This window comes from Muntiacus reevesi, chromosome 2 (assembly GCF_963930625.1).
Source record: "Muntiacus reevesi chromosome 2, mMunRee1.1, whole genome shotgun sequence".
NCBI classification, from domain to species: Eukaryota; Metazoa; Chordata; class Mammalia; order Artiodactyla; family Cervidae; genus Muntiacus; species Muntiacus reevesi.
The window spans coordinates 256,697,426-256,715,428 of record NC_089250.1 but is presented as its reverse complement, the minus strand read 5'-3'; the positions used below and the strand labels follow the sequence as shown (position 1 = coordinate 256,715,428).

The following is an 18,003-nucleotide window of genomic DNA, read 5'->3' as shown; positions in this document are numbered from 1 at the left end:
ATTAAATACATATTAAATGTTATGATTTAAAATATGAAATCAAGTTCTGAAAACTAGAGCACTGTCTGTGAATTTTTTTAAAAAAAAACTAACGAGGGAGAAGAAAGCAATAAAAATCTCAAGGAGCCTCTAGTTTTCCAGTGAGATTAATTCTAAACCAAAGGTCTGTACACATAAGCCGAGGGAAGGGCTTCTCTTTTCCTCAGGAATAGCTGCTACCATGTGCCGATTTTTACTGCTGATTCTTATCCTGACTGTTAGAAACACACATTCTTTGTGAAAAACTTTATCTGCATATACAGAAACCATTTGTACAATGTTATTAAGTTAGAATACCAACAGCATGGGATTAGTCGATGCAGAAAGAAAGTTGCTGAAGACGATCCTGTTGTCCCCACCAAGGCCAAATTTCACATGCCCCCATTTTTTTTCTTTTTTACCTTTCAGAAAGCTGTATGATCAATCCAGACCTTTTAGGATTGAAACGCTGTGGTTTTCTGAAAGGTGAAAAAAAAAAAAAAAAAAAAAGCAAGCAAGAAAGAGAAGAAAAGAGGGAGGGAGGAGGCAGAAGGAAGCGGAGACAGAGAGGTAGCAGTAAAGAAAGGAGAAAATAAAAGGCGCAAGGGAGAGAAAGTACTATGCTGAGTCATTTCAGATACTTGTCTCTGGACCCTCTGTGAAGAACATAAGACTCAAGTGGAAGGCAACCTATTTCACCCACCATGGTGGCTCAACCTCCCTAGAAGCAGCATATAAAATAACAGTGGGCTACTCTCGTATTATGCCCAGCCTCACCTTCCACTCCCCAAAAATAAAGAACAGAAATAGCACTACAGGCCCAAACTCACCCTAAGTTTATGTTTCTAACACTATCCTTAAGGAAAACTCAGAAGTCAAGGAGTGAATTTTGGTTTGATTAGCTTGTATCTAGATCAAGGAAATTAACTCCTCTGGGTTCCTGGCTTCCTAACTATCTACTGGGAGGAGGGTGGGAGAGGTTCTAGTTTGACTGATATTTCTGAGGAATCCTTAAAAAACAAAAAACCTATGATTCCATCTTTACCCATGTTTGCATTAAACAACCAGACCTACTTATAATGTTTATGTCAGTGAAGCATAAAGAAAAAAGCTAACTCATTACACGAAGGCTGCTGCAAATGTCATTGCACTTCATCTCTGAGAAGTACTAGACGTTTCAGAACAAGTTTAATCCTTTGAAGATAAATCTCCTTTATGTAATACTGGTCTCTCACTATTTCCACTTTTAAAGGTGCTAGACGGGATAATTTGGAACGAACATGCTGCTGAGAAGGTCTAGGATCTAGTGGTAGACAGAAGAAGGATCATTTAACTTTGGAATGAACAATCAATGGGTACCCACACTGATGGACCTTCAGTCTCACTGAAGGCTGATGTAACTTACTCCTAATCAACACGCTACATACTTACTTCAAGCTCACTATGGCTCCACGCTGGCATAGGTGTTCTGGTGGAAAGAAAAGTAAAATATATATTCACTAATGCCAAGAGGTCCCATCTAGTTGGTGATGCAGAACAAAACAAAACACCTGCAACAGGGAATATGGCTATACATCAAATGTGTGGTGATGAAAACAGATGCCATAGGAGGTCAGAAAAGAAAGAAATCAGAGGCGGAGGGAAGAGAAATTTCTAAGGAGACAGCAAACCTTAGGCAAGACTGAAAGGAAACCTTTGACTTTCAGCTATGTCTGTCTTTCCACTGGATTATAATACCAAGAAGGCTCCAAGTGTTTTGTTACCACCAATATCTAGCACAGAGCTTGGCATATACTAAAAATGCAATATATTTGGTCAATGAATGAAGTTTAGTTGTAACCAAGCAACCATTTAAGAGATGATCAAGAGTTAACCTATTTGAATTAGATAGTTTAAAGGGTAATAAAAAATGGGGCTGGATATAGCAAGTGGGACTCTCATAGGGTAAAAAGAGCAAGCAGTGTAATGTCATGTTAGAACCTTCTAATCATCAGCCTAAGGTCCACTCAGGTTTCACTCCTGGAAACACCCAAGCAGAGGCTGAACTATCTATCAGGGATATCCTAGTATGGATAAAGACAAAGGCAGGACTTCCTTGGTGGTCCAGTGGTTAAGAATATGTCTGCCAATGCAGGGGACAAGGGTTCAATCCCTGTCTGGGAAGACCCCAACTTTTGAGACTTTGATGATCTTTAAAAAGTGTATCTGAAATAAATCTGTTCAACTCTCTACCCACAAATGTCAAAACTGAGGGCCTGATAGGTTTAACAACTTAAATCGATGCCATACTGGCCAAGATTACAAAAATTCTCATCAGGATCATGGCCTGATTTAAATGTAGTTTTTCTCAAACCAAGGTGACTCAATGTGGTCTTCAACAAGGAGCTGCCATAGGTTCTTCAACAGGTAGCTGATATGCCTGAAATGAGGAAAAGACAGACTAAAGGTCTGAAGAGCAATCAATGGGTTACTGTGGTAATTGGCAGAAATCTCTCAAAGGAATGAATGTGGTGACGTGAACATGGATATTCTACCACCAGGGTGACCAAAAGAACACCAAACTGATGTGATGGGAAAGTGAAAAGATAATGAGGTCATTCTGAGGAAGGTTAAGTTTAAGCTGATCACAGGACACAAAGCAAGTAAATATAGAAATATGTAGGTCAAGGTCCAAGGTCCAAGTTAAAAAACTGATTAGAAGCTATGAATAGGTCAGCTCACAGAGGAGAGGGGGAAATCTCTGCAGGAGAGGAGAGAGGGAGGAAGACAGACAGAGAGATCAAGCCTACACAGAGTACAAACATGAACACGATAGAGCAAACTGAACACTGCAGGTAGAAGGAATGGGTAAAAAGGTTGTGGTTGTGAGATAGGAATAAGTTCGTAATTAAACAAGAGCAAGAAGGTCTGTATATCTGTGGCGGAATGAATGACAGAAACAGCTTGCAGTCCCACTAGCAGCAAGAGCTAGAGAAAGTACTAGACTTCTGACCTGGAGAAGCAAGCAGATCACGAAGTACCTTATAGGTTGTGGTGAGGAACATACTTAATTTTTATAATGAGAAAAATATCAAAAGTATTTATGGGGGGAAAAAAAAACCCAGGAAGAAAGACTCCAGGTTGGGTGGGTAGTTATCAGTGTCAAACACTGCAGAGTAATGAAGGGCAAATATTTGCAAAAAAGCTATTGAATTTGCTAAGCAAAAGGTCACTGGCAACCTCAAGAGGAGTAATAGTGGAAAGTAAGAAGCATTCCATGGTTCCTAAGACACAGTCTCCAAGTTGGAATGGCCATTTTGGAAGTCAAAAGTCCTGCAGATACATTAAGCTGTGTCTACAATGGCTGGATATCCTGACCTAATGATTTGAGGCTAATTTTCAGCAGTCTTGGTTGTGATGACACAGTATCAAGAGCATTAAAAATAACAGAACAGATCCAAAAGCCACAATTAATGATCCTTCCAGAGGGATCTCAACAAAGACCAGTTTTAAATACAGAAGAGTGAAATTCCTGATAGTGGGTCTCTTAAGTTTCTAGCTGCCTTCTATAATCCTTAATAGACTTCTTTATGATGGGATTTTGATCCTTATATACTTTCCTCTCCACTATCCCTAAAGTCAATAACTAGGATAGTAACATTGACTTGAAGACTCCTTTAAATAAATTATACACATATTTTTTATACAAGGTCCTACTGTATAGCACAGGAAAAGATATTCAATATCCTATAATAAACCATAATGGGAAAGAATATGAAAAGACTGTGTATATGTGTGTGTATGTGTATATATATAACTGAATGACTTTGCTACACACGAGAAACTAACATTGCAAATTAACTATACTTCAATTTAAAAAATAAACTACACATATATATATACTATACAGAGCTACAGAAATTTCAGACAGCAGTTTACATATGCCAATATGATATTTCAAGACCACGGTAAAATAAAAAAACAGGGAAAATGTAGTTGAGTTTTCCAGAAAACTAATTAATTAAGATCATGGACTGAGGAACAAATATACTAGGTTCAAGATCCAGCATCATCACTTATTAGCTAACCTTGGGCAAGTTATTTAATATCTTTTTACCCATTTCCTCATTTGTACGCACAAAATACTACGTTAGCTGTATAAAATGCACAGGTTTGTCTTCCATTCTGGAATATGTTCTTCCTAGATTCTTTTGGTATTAAAGCATACTTTGTAACATGAAATAAAGGTGATATAATATGGTCCTTTTTTGTATTGTGTAATATCTTTTAGTGATCCCCAGTGCCTTCAACAACAAAACTTTTTAAGAAAAAGAAATTAAGTCAGTCTCTAACAGTTTTTTGGAAGAAATTTTACCAGTCCATGAAATATGAAACAATGGTTCTATAACAGAAGATAAAAATACATTTCTCTCACTTCCTCAAATTGAAAAGAAAATAGTTAAAAAAATTAGATCCATTAGCCAAGAAGCTTCTGCTCCTTAAAATTATATAACTATCATAATCAAGTATATCCTCCACTGAGAAGTCAAATGGAAGTTACACAAATGTCCTAGAACTACTCACTCCCGATAGATAAAAATTTAAAACATTTTGAGTTTCATATAACTGCAAGCCAACCCCAAAGCATGTAATAATACTTACCCTATACTCAAAATCTGCAAACTCCCTGCCCCCACGACCTCCTCTGAATCCACCACGAAATCCTCGAGGAGTGGTGAAGGTACCACCTCGGCCACTACCACGTCCTCGGCCACCACGGAAACCAAGACCCCCTCTGCCTCTGTACCCTCCACGGCCACGGTTTGGACGAAGCGGGATTCCAAATGTTTCTGCATTTAATCTTCTCTCTTCAGCCCAGGTTGGTCTCCGTTCTCTATTATGAGGACAAATAATCTTTAGTATATGAAGTTTTTTTTTTTTGTAGTGTATCAACTTTTAAGGAACATTTGCCAGCAAGACTATGTAGCACTTAATTTCCAAATTGAGCCTAAATAATTCCTAAGTATCAAAAAAACCCACAAAAAACAAACAAAAAAACCCACAAAAGTACCTAATCTAAGTCATCACAAGCTGTCCATGGCAATATATTCCTATTATATTCTGCTACACTTCATGTGAAAGTATGACTGGTACTGTTTATTGCAAACACACACGATGATACAAAGAAACTGAACAGCCTCAATAAATGGGATTGGCAGTTGACTCCACCCTCCCATCAGCCTCAAAGGAAGAAAGGTAAAGCAAACCCTGCCTCAGGATGGGAGGAGATAAAGGGTTGATTCCCAAGATCCTACTAGGCTCCTGGTCCAACCTCTGGACCTGATGCCTAAAGCTTCTGAATCGCTGCTGCTGGCCTACAGTCCAATCAGATTCAGCATCATCACCATCCATGTTTAAACTGAAGCAGACAACCACCACTGGGTGGCACCAAAATGCAGCCAGCAGAAGGACGACCTGAACCAGGCCGCAGCAACTCTGGAACTCTAGTTATGCTGAGTCCTTTAATTAACCAGCTTTTGGATTCATATTTACGGCAATAGAGCAGAGTTTTACTACATCAGCAACCTTCATCTGAACTACGTTGTAGAGGGGTAAAGTAAAAGGTGTTTAGATGTTAGATGAATGTTTCTATTTTAATTACTAAATTTCGAATGTGAATGCATCCCCAAACAAAAATATATGATTATTTCTTCTTTTCCAAAAGTAATATCATTTAAAATTTTAGTATAAGTTATTTTCTTTTGTCAAAACATTAAAAAATTGTAGTCATTAGATTTTTTGGGGGGGTTGCACCACGTAGCAAGTGGGATCTTAGTTCTCCAACCAGGGATCAAATCCGTGCCCATTGGGAAGCACGGATCCTTAACCACTGGACCATCAGGAAAGTCCCTAGGGACTTTTAAGTATTCATTACACTTTGTGAATTTATCAGGAATCATTTCACACTTCAACCTCCTAATTGCATAAAAGCAGCTTAAAAGACTGTACCTATTATCATCACAAGAAATATTATCAAAGAAGGATTTAGTTTTGTCATAATAGCAATTAGGTCCAAGTGGATCTTCTTCGTCTGCATTTCCTTCACTGTTTTGGGTATCAACTCCTGAGTCTCCTTTATCTTCACCATTGACAGGCTTCTCCTGTTTCTCAAGTTTATCTTCTAATGAAAAAAAAAAAGCAGATACCATATAAGTCAAGATTTGGCCTAAATATCCATAATTCACATGGTCAGAAAAGAGTATTCTCTGAGGAGAAAAATAAAAACCCACCTTTCAATTTAAGTTTATTATGAAACTCTCTGTCGATTTCCTCCTTGTTAAATTGTGCATTTGCACTTTCAAAGTCAAAGTCTTTCTCAAATTTCATTGGACCATCTCGTCGAATACCAAATCTTCCTCTGCCACCTCGATGACCCCCACGTCCTCTCCTTGGAGCTGAAGGAGCACCTGGAACTATATTAATAAAGAATAAGCTGGTTTAAAGCAGAAGCTATTATTATGGTCTTTATGGTGAACAACAGAAATGCTTATAAGTCTCTATACACCTGACTATATTTGTATTTTTTAAATATAAAAAAGAAATGAAGTTTCACAAACATTTAATACGTAGTAGACTGAGAAGAAAGTGAAAGTCGTTCGGTCACAGCCAACTCTGTGCAATCCCATGGACTATACCGTCCATGGAATTCTCCAGGCCAGAATAATGGAGTGGGTAGTCGTTCCCTTCTCCAGGGGATCTTCCCAACCCAAGGATCGAACGCAGGTTCCCCGCATTGCAGGAGAATTCTTTACCAGCTGAGCTACCAGGGAAGCCCAAGAATGCTGAAGTGGGAAGCCTATCCCTTCTCTAGTGGATTTTCCCGACCCAGGAGTTGAACTGGGGTCCCCTACATTGCTGGTGGATTCTTTACCAGCTGAGCTACCAGAGAAGCCTCCCTAGACTGAGAAGACTGCACATAAAATTTATAAATATGAAATTTATAAATGTCCTTAATGAAATTTATACCTATGGGGTCTGTATTCAAACATGCTGCTGATACAGTATGGTAGTAGTGGTTTAGTTGCTAAGTCGTGTCCGACTCTTGCAACCCCATGGACTGCAGTCCACCAGGCTCCTCTGTCCATGGAGTTCTCCAGGAAAGAATACTGGAGTGGGTTGCCATTTCCTTCTTAAGGGGATATTCCTGACCCAGTGATTGAACCTGGGTCTCCCACATTACAGGAAGATTCTCCACCAATTAAGTTATGGCTGATACAGTACACAATCAAACACTTTGGGAGATTTCTGCACTACATTACTTTGTTCTGCTTACATCCCTAATACCTATGAAGTGTCAAATGTATACTGGGTTCTCAAAATTTAGGAAGCCTTTTATGGAAATGATCATAGAAACCAAGGTTTACAGGGAGAAAAATAAATGAGCACATTAGCACAAACTGCAAGATAACTCAAAAGACAAGAAGCACCACATCTCAACCCCTCCAACCACTTCCTGTTTCATCTTTACTGTCTCTAAATAGATCCATATTATTCAAAGAGATTCATATTATTCTCCCTGTATCTATCCTTTCTCTACAATTTAATACAGTAACAAGATTTATGAGGCATGGTAAAGCAATACCAAAGTAGCATAAATTACAGTGAAAACTTGAGAATCCAAATAAGAGGAACAGTTAAGAAAAAAAAATTATAAGAGAAACATGGGATAGTATTTGATGAGTTAACAGAAAAATATGGGCTCTAAGCCACACTGGTGGCTTAGAAGGTAAAGACTCTGCCTGCAGTGCAGGAAACCTGGGTTTGATCCCTGGGTTGGGACGATCCCCTGGAGAAGGGAATGACTACCCATTTCAGTATTAATGCCAAGAAAATACTGAGGACACAGGAGTGTGGTGGGCTACAATCCACTGGGTCACAAAGAGTTGGACATGGCTGAGTGACTTTCACTTTTTTCACTTTCAACAGAAAAATACAGAGCACAAAGCAGGATGAATTCAATGATTATAATTATGTGAAATGTTTAACACATAATGACTAGAGAGTAATAGACATCTCTGTGCTCATTGGTCTCTAAATAAAACTTTGCAAATTGTCCAAGTTTGAGAAAACAAACCACAAAAACCCATAGCAGTATAGCCAGACACTTAAATCTGGACAGGCAGGATGTTTAAATACTTAGCTTTACTACTGAAAATGTCTTGACCATGAACCAGCAAGTACAGCATGATATTTCTGTTTTAAATTTTGAAAGGTAGCGAAAGATACTTTTATTTATTGTTTGACATGATTTATTTATTTGCTTGCTTATTTGGCTGTGCTGCATGGCTTGTGGGACCAGTTCCCTCAGGAGGGATTGAACTTGAGTCTGCGGCAGTGAGAGTGCAGAGTCCTAACCATTGGACTGCCAGGGAAATCCCTATTTATTTTTGTAACTGAAGTATAGTTGATTCACAATGTTGTATTAGTTTCTGGTGTATAGCAAACTGATTCACATAGACAGACACACACATTCCTTTTATATTAAAATATGAAATGCTTCATGAATTTGCATGCTATCCTTGTGCAGAAGCCATGCTAATCTTCTATGTATTGTTCCAATATTAGTATATGTGTTAGTATATGTACCAAAGTGAACACTACTTTACTACCATGATGTTATTTCACTACCATGATTTTTGAATGATGGATGCATAGCAATTATTTTATCTTGAGAAGAGAGTTCTTTTTTGCAAATTAAAAAAAAAAGTGAAACACAGTAAAACCAAACCCCAACCTCTGTTAATTCTATGGCACACAGCATAAATAAAAACACATATAAAAAGGTACAGAAGAAATAGTGTTTTCTAGCTTTCTAAACCTAAAGATTATCTCCCAATTATTATGTAATTAAGTTATCACACACTGCCTTTCTTTCTTAACTTGGAAGAGTTTTAAATCATAATTTATTCTCTGCTAATGAATATGAAAATAATAAAACAGATGGATTTGGGGTATATTACAGATTACCAAAAAGATCAAGTATACAAGTATTAAGTCAATAATTATGAAAGAAACTTAAACTTCTTGAATAATTACTACCAAAAAAAAAAAAGGACTTAATTTTAATGAGAAGACTCAAATTTTTAAGGTACAGATAATTTAATTATTTTTAAAAAATTTATTTTATTGAAATATAGTTGACTTATAATGCTATGTTCATTTCTGCTATATAGCAAAGTGATTCAGATATATATATATATATTTTCCCATTATGGTTTATCACAGGATATTAAACACAGTTCCCAATGATTCCATTCTTTTTTCTTTTCTTTTTGGCTGCACCATATAGCTTATAGGATTTAAGTTCCCAGAAGAGGGATTGAATCCAGGCCATGGCAGTGAAAGCACCAGGTCCTAACCCATGGGCCACCAGTGAATTCCCGATTCCATTTTTAAAAGCATAGAAAACAAAGAAAGCAACTTTATAATGCTAACATGAAACTGACAGAAAAACATAAAAATATACAAAAGACAGTACAAAAGAGAAAGCCATTAAACAATATAAAATATAAAAATATACAAATCTCACTAGCAAATATTTAAGAATATATTAAAAGACAATTGCTTACCATTAAGTAGGTTTTATTCCAGACATGTAATGATGATTTAAAAAAAAAATCTTTTGAAATAATTAGATTAAAAAATGGAAGAAGTAGTACAGAGTGCCCATCACCCAGCTTCCCCTCCAACAGTAACATCTTGATTATCTATTGTACATTATCAAAAACTGGGAAAAACTACACTAAGAGCTCATAGTCAGATCTCAACAGTTTTGCGTGTACTCGTTTTTTGGTATGTCTTTACATACAGTTTTATGACTTTTTGCTACATAACACAGATCCACAAGCACCAGCATCATAATCAAGATAACACAATGAAACTCTCCTGCGCTACTCCTGTATAGCTGCCAAACCTTGCTCTTCATAGTAATTATACATCCTATACATTTCAAATGTTCAAGTGAAAAGCACAGGATTAGACTTTCAGATCCAAGTAACAACTTACCTATTTGTCTCTTGCTATCATTTCTGAGTTGCTCATTTTCTGGTCTTGAGACTTTATGTACTTCAACTATAGAATATACAGAAAGTGACAGTCAACTTGGGACACATAATCAAAAACTTCTGTAAAGTCAGAAATGGAAAAACAAACAAACCCAGAACAAAATCAAATATCCATATAACCCCACCACCATCACTACTTTGAGTAGAATTTGAAAGACTGAATGAACATTCTCTTAAGTTCAGTTTAAACCTTCTAGGATCATTTCACATAAAGTAAATCTTTTTAATGAAAATAAGTTGAATGGAAGATGCTGACCGGTCAATTAAGAAATAGTAAACAGCTAAAGTTCTACCTCGCCTGTGCTCTTGATTCTCTATTGGTTTTTGGCTGGTAGATGGTAAAGGCCTGGTTGATACAGGGCTCCTTCTCCCAACAGGTGCTGGAGCAGGTAAGTGAGCCGAGGCGGTCTGTACTGCTTGTTCCATGGTTGGGCTTTTTCTCAAAGGGTCTAACTGAGGGCTTGAACGACCTAAAACGTAACCAAAAGATAAGAAACTACCCTAACCTTTGGGGGTTTCAAAATAATCTAGACCCTAAAAAAACATCTAGAGCTTTATTTCCACCAATTCAAATCCTTTGCATAATCTGAATCCATCTACTCATTAGACCAGAGCTTAAAATTGTTTATCTTTAGTGGGCTGGTCACTTTACTACTATAAAAAATAGAAGAAAGAAAAAAAAAAGTAAAAATAAACCCCACCAAAACAAACAAAAAACTCTGAAAACTGAATCTGTATGTCTACTTAGTAGAATAAGGTTTAACTTTTATTTTTTTAAAATTGCTGATGAAACAAAATTCCCCATGAATATTATCAAAGAGCATTTAGGCAGATCAGATGTAGTCTTTCTCCAACAACCACAATCACAAGATTATATTGACACTTTAGTCATTATTTTCAGAGGCTTTAACTTTTTTACTGTTTTCTGAAGATATCTCTAAAGTGATACACTTATAAGTATTATAAAGGAAGTAAAGAACTAGAAAGTACAATGAAGTTCTTCAATACTTTAGGGGCTTGGGTAATTAATACTAAAAGACCAGTAACAAATAAAACCTTCAGATAATTACACAATAACCATACTCAATCTTTGCTATTTGAATGATCTCTAGGCAAGTTTTTGCTTAATATGGGTTTTATACTTACAAATTCCATTTTTCCTTTTATGAGGTCAGAGTCTGGTCACAGTATGAACAGAAGAATATAACACTGGGTGCTCCCATCACGCTTTTGGTCCCCTATGTTTGCTGTAAATCTCTGCTTAAGGTGCTCTCACATCATGTGATGTTGTACCAAAATAGGTTTTGTTTTAAAAAATTGTGCTCACTTTTATGTAAAAGAAAAAACACTTCCCAAATAGGCTGCAAATGTTACTGTCCACCTGTGCTATATGCACAGGCTCCAAGCTGGTGACCTGGCTGAGTGCTGACAGCACACTGGTTGTCGTGCACGAGGTGCTTCAGGGATTGTTTATCAGTATCCTCCCCTGGTATATGGTTATCTAAAGCATGCAGTGACAAATGTGTCACCATTTCCAGCATTACAGTTCAGTCTGCCATTAACAGAAACGCTGTAATTTTCCCATTAATTATAATGGGAAATCATGGTGCAAGTTTATATAAGTTTGGACCCAAGAGAAAAATTTCTGTAATTACTTATCACCTTATAGAAGTATTTGTTAAAATAAAGGTGATTTATTTATTGAACAGGTGTTATGTTTTTTGAAAAGCTTGTTATCTAGGTAATTCTATCTTTAATCTCTATTTGTTTATTTAGTCACATCAGGTCTTAGCTGAGGCATGCAAGATCTCCAACACGTCATGTGGGACCTTGTGGCAGACTCTTGTAGTGCACAGGCTTAGCTGCTCCATAGCATGTGGGCTCCGAGTTTCCTGACCAAGGACTGAACCTGTGTGCCCTGCAACATTATACGGATTCTTCACCACCGAACCACCAGGGTTAAAGTTAATTAACCTACCCTGTTTATAGGTAATTTTATGATAGTACATTAAGTGGTCTTATATAAATTTACAAGGGGCTTCCTGGGTAGTGCTAGTGGTGAAGAATCCGCCCGCCAATGCAGGAGATGTAAGAAACACGGGGCTCAATCCTTGGGTTGGGAAGATCCCCTAGAGAAGGGCACGGCAATCCACTCTAGTATTCTTGTCTGGAGAATCCCATAGACAGAGGAGCCTGGCAGGCTATACAATCCCTAGGGTCGCAGAGTTAGATACAACTGAAGTGACTTAGCATACATGAAAACTTATAAAACTCAAAAGCTCTTATAATTATAAACACACTCCCTCAAGTTACCTTCATTCTTATCTTCCCAGTTACAAGAAAATTCTAGGTGTTAAAATTCGAAAAATTTCAGAAATTTAGTTGGTGAAATTAAAATGCAGACCCCCAGGCCTCCTCTCTCATTGTTTCTTGCAAATTAAAAAAAAAATTTTTTTAATCTATTTAAAACTTATTTTAGTTTGAAGTATGAGGGAAGGATTCTGGAGTTAACATTCCAAATGATCAGACAGTTATCTGTTAACAACATCATTTACTGGACAACAAGTCTTTCTCCACTAATTTAAAAACAGCATCCTTATCATATATTAATTATTTATTTATACTTGGATCTATTTCTGACTTTTGCTCCATTCATCTCTAAATTTATTCCTGCACTGTTTTATTTTATGTATATTTTATTAAGAGGTAAGCCCTATCTCATTATTATTATTATTTTTAAAACATGTCTAGGTATATTTGCATGCTTATTTTTAAGACAGTCTGTGTATGTATTTTATAGGTTCTTTTACAAACTACAGTAAAGTTATTATGAGAAGTCTTCCTAAAACTAAATCTTTATATTTAGAGATAAGATATGCTTTTCTGATTATACGTAACTTCTTTTATGTCCCTCTATTACACTTTCTTTCATCAGAGGCTGGTCATATTTATATTTTCTATATAATTTCTATTTCTCATCATTGTGAACATCTTTTTTTATCCCCATTAATAATCAGTGGGTTAGATTTTAGGACATCTACTGATTTTTGTACTTATTCTCTACATTTTACCTCTAATTTAAGTACTTTATTAGTTTTAGGTTTTTCAGTGAATTCTCAATTCCAAGAAGAAAGTTAGCATCGACAAATAATGCTAATTCTAGTTATTCATACTTCTTTCTTTTTCCTGACATAGCTAAAAATTCCAGAACAATGCTGAGTAGCAATGAGATCCAGAGTTCTTTATTATGATCTTAATAAGAATCTTTCTGGTGCTTCAACATTAAAGTTAATGCTAGTTATTAATTAAGACAGCTAACATCTACTGAGCATGTTCCATGTCAGGTACTATGTGAAGGGCACTACACACATTTAAAAGAAAGTAACCCTTACAGTAAGTCTGTTAGTTTATCAGTAAGGTCCTATTTTATTGTACAGAAAATTAATGCTTAAAAAGATTAAGTATTTTCTCTCAGAAGGAAATCTTATGTTCAAATCTGCAAATAAATATGTTATTTCTGGGTAGTGAAATTGAGTATATTTATTGTCTTCCTATGCCAAGTATATTTTTCTTTAAAAATTTATTTTATTGAAGTACTCGCAAAGTTGTGTAATTTCTACTGTAAAGCAAAGTGATTTAGTTATATACATACACACATACACACTTTTTTCATTTTTTTTTCTATTATGGTTTATCACATGATATTAAATATAGTTCCCAGTGCTATACAGTACACTTAGTCTATTTCTAATTTATTAATACTTACAAGAAATCATCAGAATGTTAAAAAATTAAAAATTAAGTTATTTTAAGTTAATATGAATATAAGTAACTACAACTATTTCAAAATATCTAAAGTGAGATACACAGGACTATGTTTAGCACTGGCTTGATTTTACCCTCAAGAGTTTTTGAAAATATTGTCCTGATTACAGCATATGTCTGAAATGACTTTATATTGTTTTATTTGAAAGTAAATATCCATATAAAGCTATGGGCCAGTATCATCTACTTTAGCAGCAGATAAAGAAAAGGAATCTTGGAATCACTGAAGGTTATGAGACTGGCTGGTAGAAAAACGAAATTAAAAACAAATGAAACAGGATCCTTTAAGAAGCTGATTAAAATGCAGATCCCCAAGCTCCCAGGATTCTTTTGCAGTAGTTCTCAGGATGTACATTTTAAAGAAGCATTCCAGATTAGATGATTTGGTTCTAGGTGGCCACACCGAGAGCCACTGCTCTAGATCACGAGGATGCTAGGAAAGATGCAACAGCATAAGGAACAGCTTGTTTCCTCAGCTACTATTTCAAATTCATAGAGAATTCATCCACAGTGGTGAGTCTGAGACTAACCTATAATATTTAAGTGTTGTATACAAGTACATATTATATATGGCTTCCCTGGTGGCTCAGCCAGTTAAGAATCTGCCTGCTATGCAGGAGACTCGGGTTAGATCCCTGGGTGAGGAAGATCCCCTAGAGAAGGAAACGGCAACCCACTCCAGTATTCTTGCCTGGAAAATCCCATGGATGGAGGAGCCTGGTGAGTTACAGTCCATGGGATCACAAGAGTCGGACATGACTTAGTGACTCAACCACCATATACAAGTAATATAACTGCTTTGTTTAAAAAAAGAAAAAATTCAAATAGTGTTTACTGTTTCCATTTTATGACCTAAGAATTATGAAAAGTCTAAACAGTGGAAGTCATTCAATAGTGTATTTATTTGGATGACAATTTTAAAAGAGCTAAGTAGAAATTATACACGTGATTTACATGCAAAAGCTCTTCCATTCAAAGAAAGACAAAAACCACCATAGAAATTTGGAATGGAAATTTCTGAAGGAAAAAACAGCTTACCTTGAGATAGCTGTGTTTTTAGAGCTCTTGTATCCTGGGTAAAGGCAGAACCAACCGCACTACTTTGGGAAAGGGCACTGCTGCTTGATGCTTCTGTTCCAAAGGATGTCAAGGAGCTTCCGGCTTTAAGAAAAAAAATTTTAATGACAATTAAAAAAAAATTTTTTTAAGCTTTCTATTATATAAAGTAATATACCATCTTAGTGATGATAAGTGTCCTTCCCCATAACACTTGAGCAAATTAATAATATTAGAAATTAATGAAACTGAATCAAAAATAATTCTGAGAAATTTTTGGCAGTATATACATATAAAAGCAAGCCCATATGTACTTCAGCTTCTTTGGATGCAAATCATTTTTGTAACATGTGCAATACTGTCCTGAGCAGTTATGCAGGTAGGATAGCAGAATGCACATCAGATAGAGAAGCAGCAGAAATGGTATATTCAACACTAACATGAAGGTTCAATTATTTTAAAACCAAATATCTGTATAAATAGCCAAATCAGCAGACAGGTCTACAAAGAGCTTTTCCAGCATTTCCAATGGACAATGGACTCCAGTCCATTTTAATGCTTCTCCTCAGGACAGTATTGTGGGGCTATGTTCTGCCTAAAGCAACCACAAGAAGTTCTGATAATATGAGAAAAAAATCCCTCAAAACGACTCAACTCTTTGCTATATTAGGTTATGTCAAGCTTCTCTACATTTCTTCAGAATTTATGAATCAATCACTTTCCACATGCTATGACCTCTTAATATTTAATCTACATAGGTTTTCAACAGTCCTCCTTCCCCACCTCTGAATTAAATCTAAAAGTGGTACTCAGAATAATTTTTTATGAAATAGAAACATAATCACATCACTACAGTGCTTAGGATCCTCTGAGGGCTTTCCACTGTGTTCAAGGTAAAAAGTTCAAATTATTTGCCTAAGCAACCGCCCCCGCCCCTCACCAATCTGCCTACCTCTTCCCTCATTATTTCCATGTCTACTCCACAACAGAAGTTTAACTATTTGCTTTTAAATTACTTGAACATTATGAACATGTCCCTCGCATCTTATTTTCAAGCTAAGCAACTCTAGTTCCTTCAGCCATTACTTACCTTCACATATTCTTTAAGCCTTGCCTCTTTGACTTCTCCCTAATTTAATGAATTCTAGTTGTTCATATCCCTCTTAAAATGGGGCAGCAGAACTTATCATAGCACCTCAGATGGTAAGAATGAATGGGATTCCTTAAGAGTTGTAATCCATTCAGGCTATGGCCCCAGTCAGCTAAGGAGAGGCCTAACATCATCTCCCACAACATGCCCAGAAATGTTGAGACTAGTGCTCTCAGTAATTCTGTAGAATGCTGAAACCATTTTATTATCCCTAGTATTTCTAGGTAATGACCAAGATATAGACTACTCTGATGATGCGTATTCAACCTCCATCCTGCTCTGTGTTTTCTCACCTGACTCAACCTCCCACTGCTTGCTCTCAGGTTAGAAAACTCTTCTATATCCTCCATCTCTTTTCTGAGTTCTTGGTCGTATAACACCCACCTCCTTCATGCCAATTCTGCTACTGATTTATCTCAAACTACCTTTTATGCATAGGGTGAGGGAGGGATCAATGTTAATTTTTTCCAAATAGATACCCAGCTGCTGCAACATTATTTGCTGGAAAGATTTCCTCCTTTCCACTGAACTGCACTGGCATCTTTGTCTTAAGTCAGCACTTAAATAGGTCTATTTCTAAACCCTCTATTCTTTACCCATGTTTGTCTATTGTTGTATTGATCATTCCCTGTCCTAAATCTTGAAACAGCATATACTTCAAACTTCTTCTTTCTTCAAGAGTGTATTGGTTATTATAGAGTTTGTATTTTCATGCAAATATTAGGATCAATGTGTTAATTTCTATTTTTTGAAGTGTGATGGGATTTTTACTAAGATTATGTTCAACCTGTAAACTTGTAATTTGGGGGGAAAGTGTCACCATAAAAATATTGAATCTTTTAACCTATAAGCATGGATTTATGTATTTTAATCTCTCTCAGCAATGTTTTGTCATTTTTATTGAAGAGCAGTTTTCCCAGCGTCAGCACTACTGACATGGTGGGCTAGACAATTCTTTGTTTTGAGGGGTTGTTCCATGAACTGTAGGATGTTAAGTAGCAACCCTGGCCTCTGAGGGGGATGAAATGAACTTCCCTCTACTGAGAATCGCTATTACAGAGGCTTTTAAATATATTTTTTTATATTCATTCTTGGGTATCTGATATTACTGATGCCATTATAAGCTATGTTGCATTTTATATTTCATTTATCAATAACCTATTCTAGATCAGCAAATTTTATAATTTGTCAGATGGTAAATAAAATATTCTAGGCTTTTCAGGCCACATGATCTGTTACAACTATACAACTCTGCACCTGTAGTGTAAAAGCAGCCACAACATGCAAATAAACGGGTATGGCTGTATTCTAAGAAAACAGGAGGCTAGCAAGATTTGGTCCACAGGCCACAGTTTGTCAATCTGCCTATTCCAAATACAAAAATCTGGTTAATTTTTGTGTGTTTACCATGTAGTCCCTTACCATGTTAAATTCACTTATCCATTCTAGTGGTTTTAATATTCCTTTGCATTTTCTATACACACAATCATGCCACCTTCAGATAATGACATTTTTAGTTCTGCCTTTCCAGTCTCTGAATCTTTTATTTTTTCTTGCCTTGTTGGACTGACTAGGACCTCTAGAAGAACACTACATGAAATAAGATACAATTCTGCTTTCACTTTATTCCTTACCTTAAGGAAACAGCCTTCATTATCCCACCATTATGTATGCAAGCTTTTCATTTCACTAATCAAATTAGGAAATTCCCTCCTATTCCTTAGTTGTTGATAAATGAGTATCAAATTTTATTGAATGCTTCCTCTCTATCTCGTGGGATTGCAGCTTTTCTGCTTCATTCCATTAATGTGGTAAATTACAAATGATTTTCAAATGTTATAACATCTTTGC

General features: G+C 36.2%; 1 protein-coding gene and 1 non-coding gene across 6 annotated transcripts in view; both read right to left on the bottom strand.

The window, feature by feature from the left end:
* Window positions 1-18,003, bottom strand: part of LSM14A (LSM14A mRNA processing body assembly factor) — a 57,346-nt gene that overhangs the window by 6,063 nt on the left and 33,280 nt on the right. For 2 of the 5 annotated variants that reach the window (XM_065925772.1, XM_065925775.1), the window contains exons 4-10: window positions 14,985-15,107; window positions 10,415-10,591; window positions 10,063-10,128; window positions 6,288-6,470; window positions 6,007-6,178; window positions 4,660-4,891; window positions 1,450-1,486 (exon numbers count right to left, since the gene is read on the bottom strand). In XM_065925772.1, the coding sequence (XP_065781844.1) occupies window positions 1,460-1,486; window positions 4,660-4,891; window positions 6,007-6,178; window positions 6,288-6,470; window positions 10,063-10,128; window positions 10,415-10,591; window positions 14,985-15,107 (980 nt within the window). In that variant the 3' untranslated portion in view covers window positions 1,450-1,459. The remainder of the gene's footprint in view (window positions 1-1,449; window positions 1,487-4,659; window positions 4,892-6,006; window positions 6,179-6,287; window positions 6,471-10,062; window positions 10,129-10,414; window positions 10,592-14,984; window positions 15,108-18,003) is intronic. The other 3 variants (XM_065925776.1, XM_065925773.1, XM_065925777.1) reach the window with 3 other exon arrangements.
* Window positions 8,540-8,643, bottom strand: LOC136162127 (U6 spliceosomal RNA). Its single transcript, XR_010661970.1, has one exon. It is a non-coding gene; the product is annotated as a U6 spliceosomal RNA (small nuclear RNA).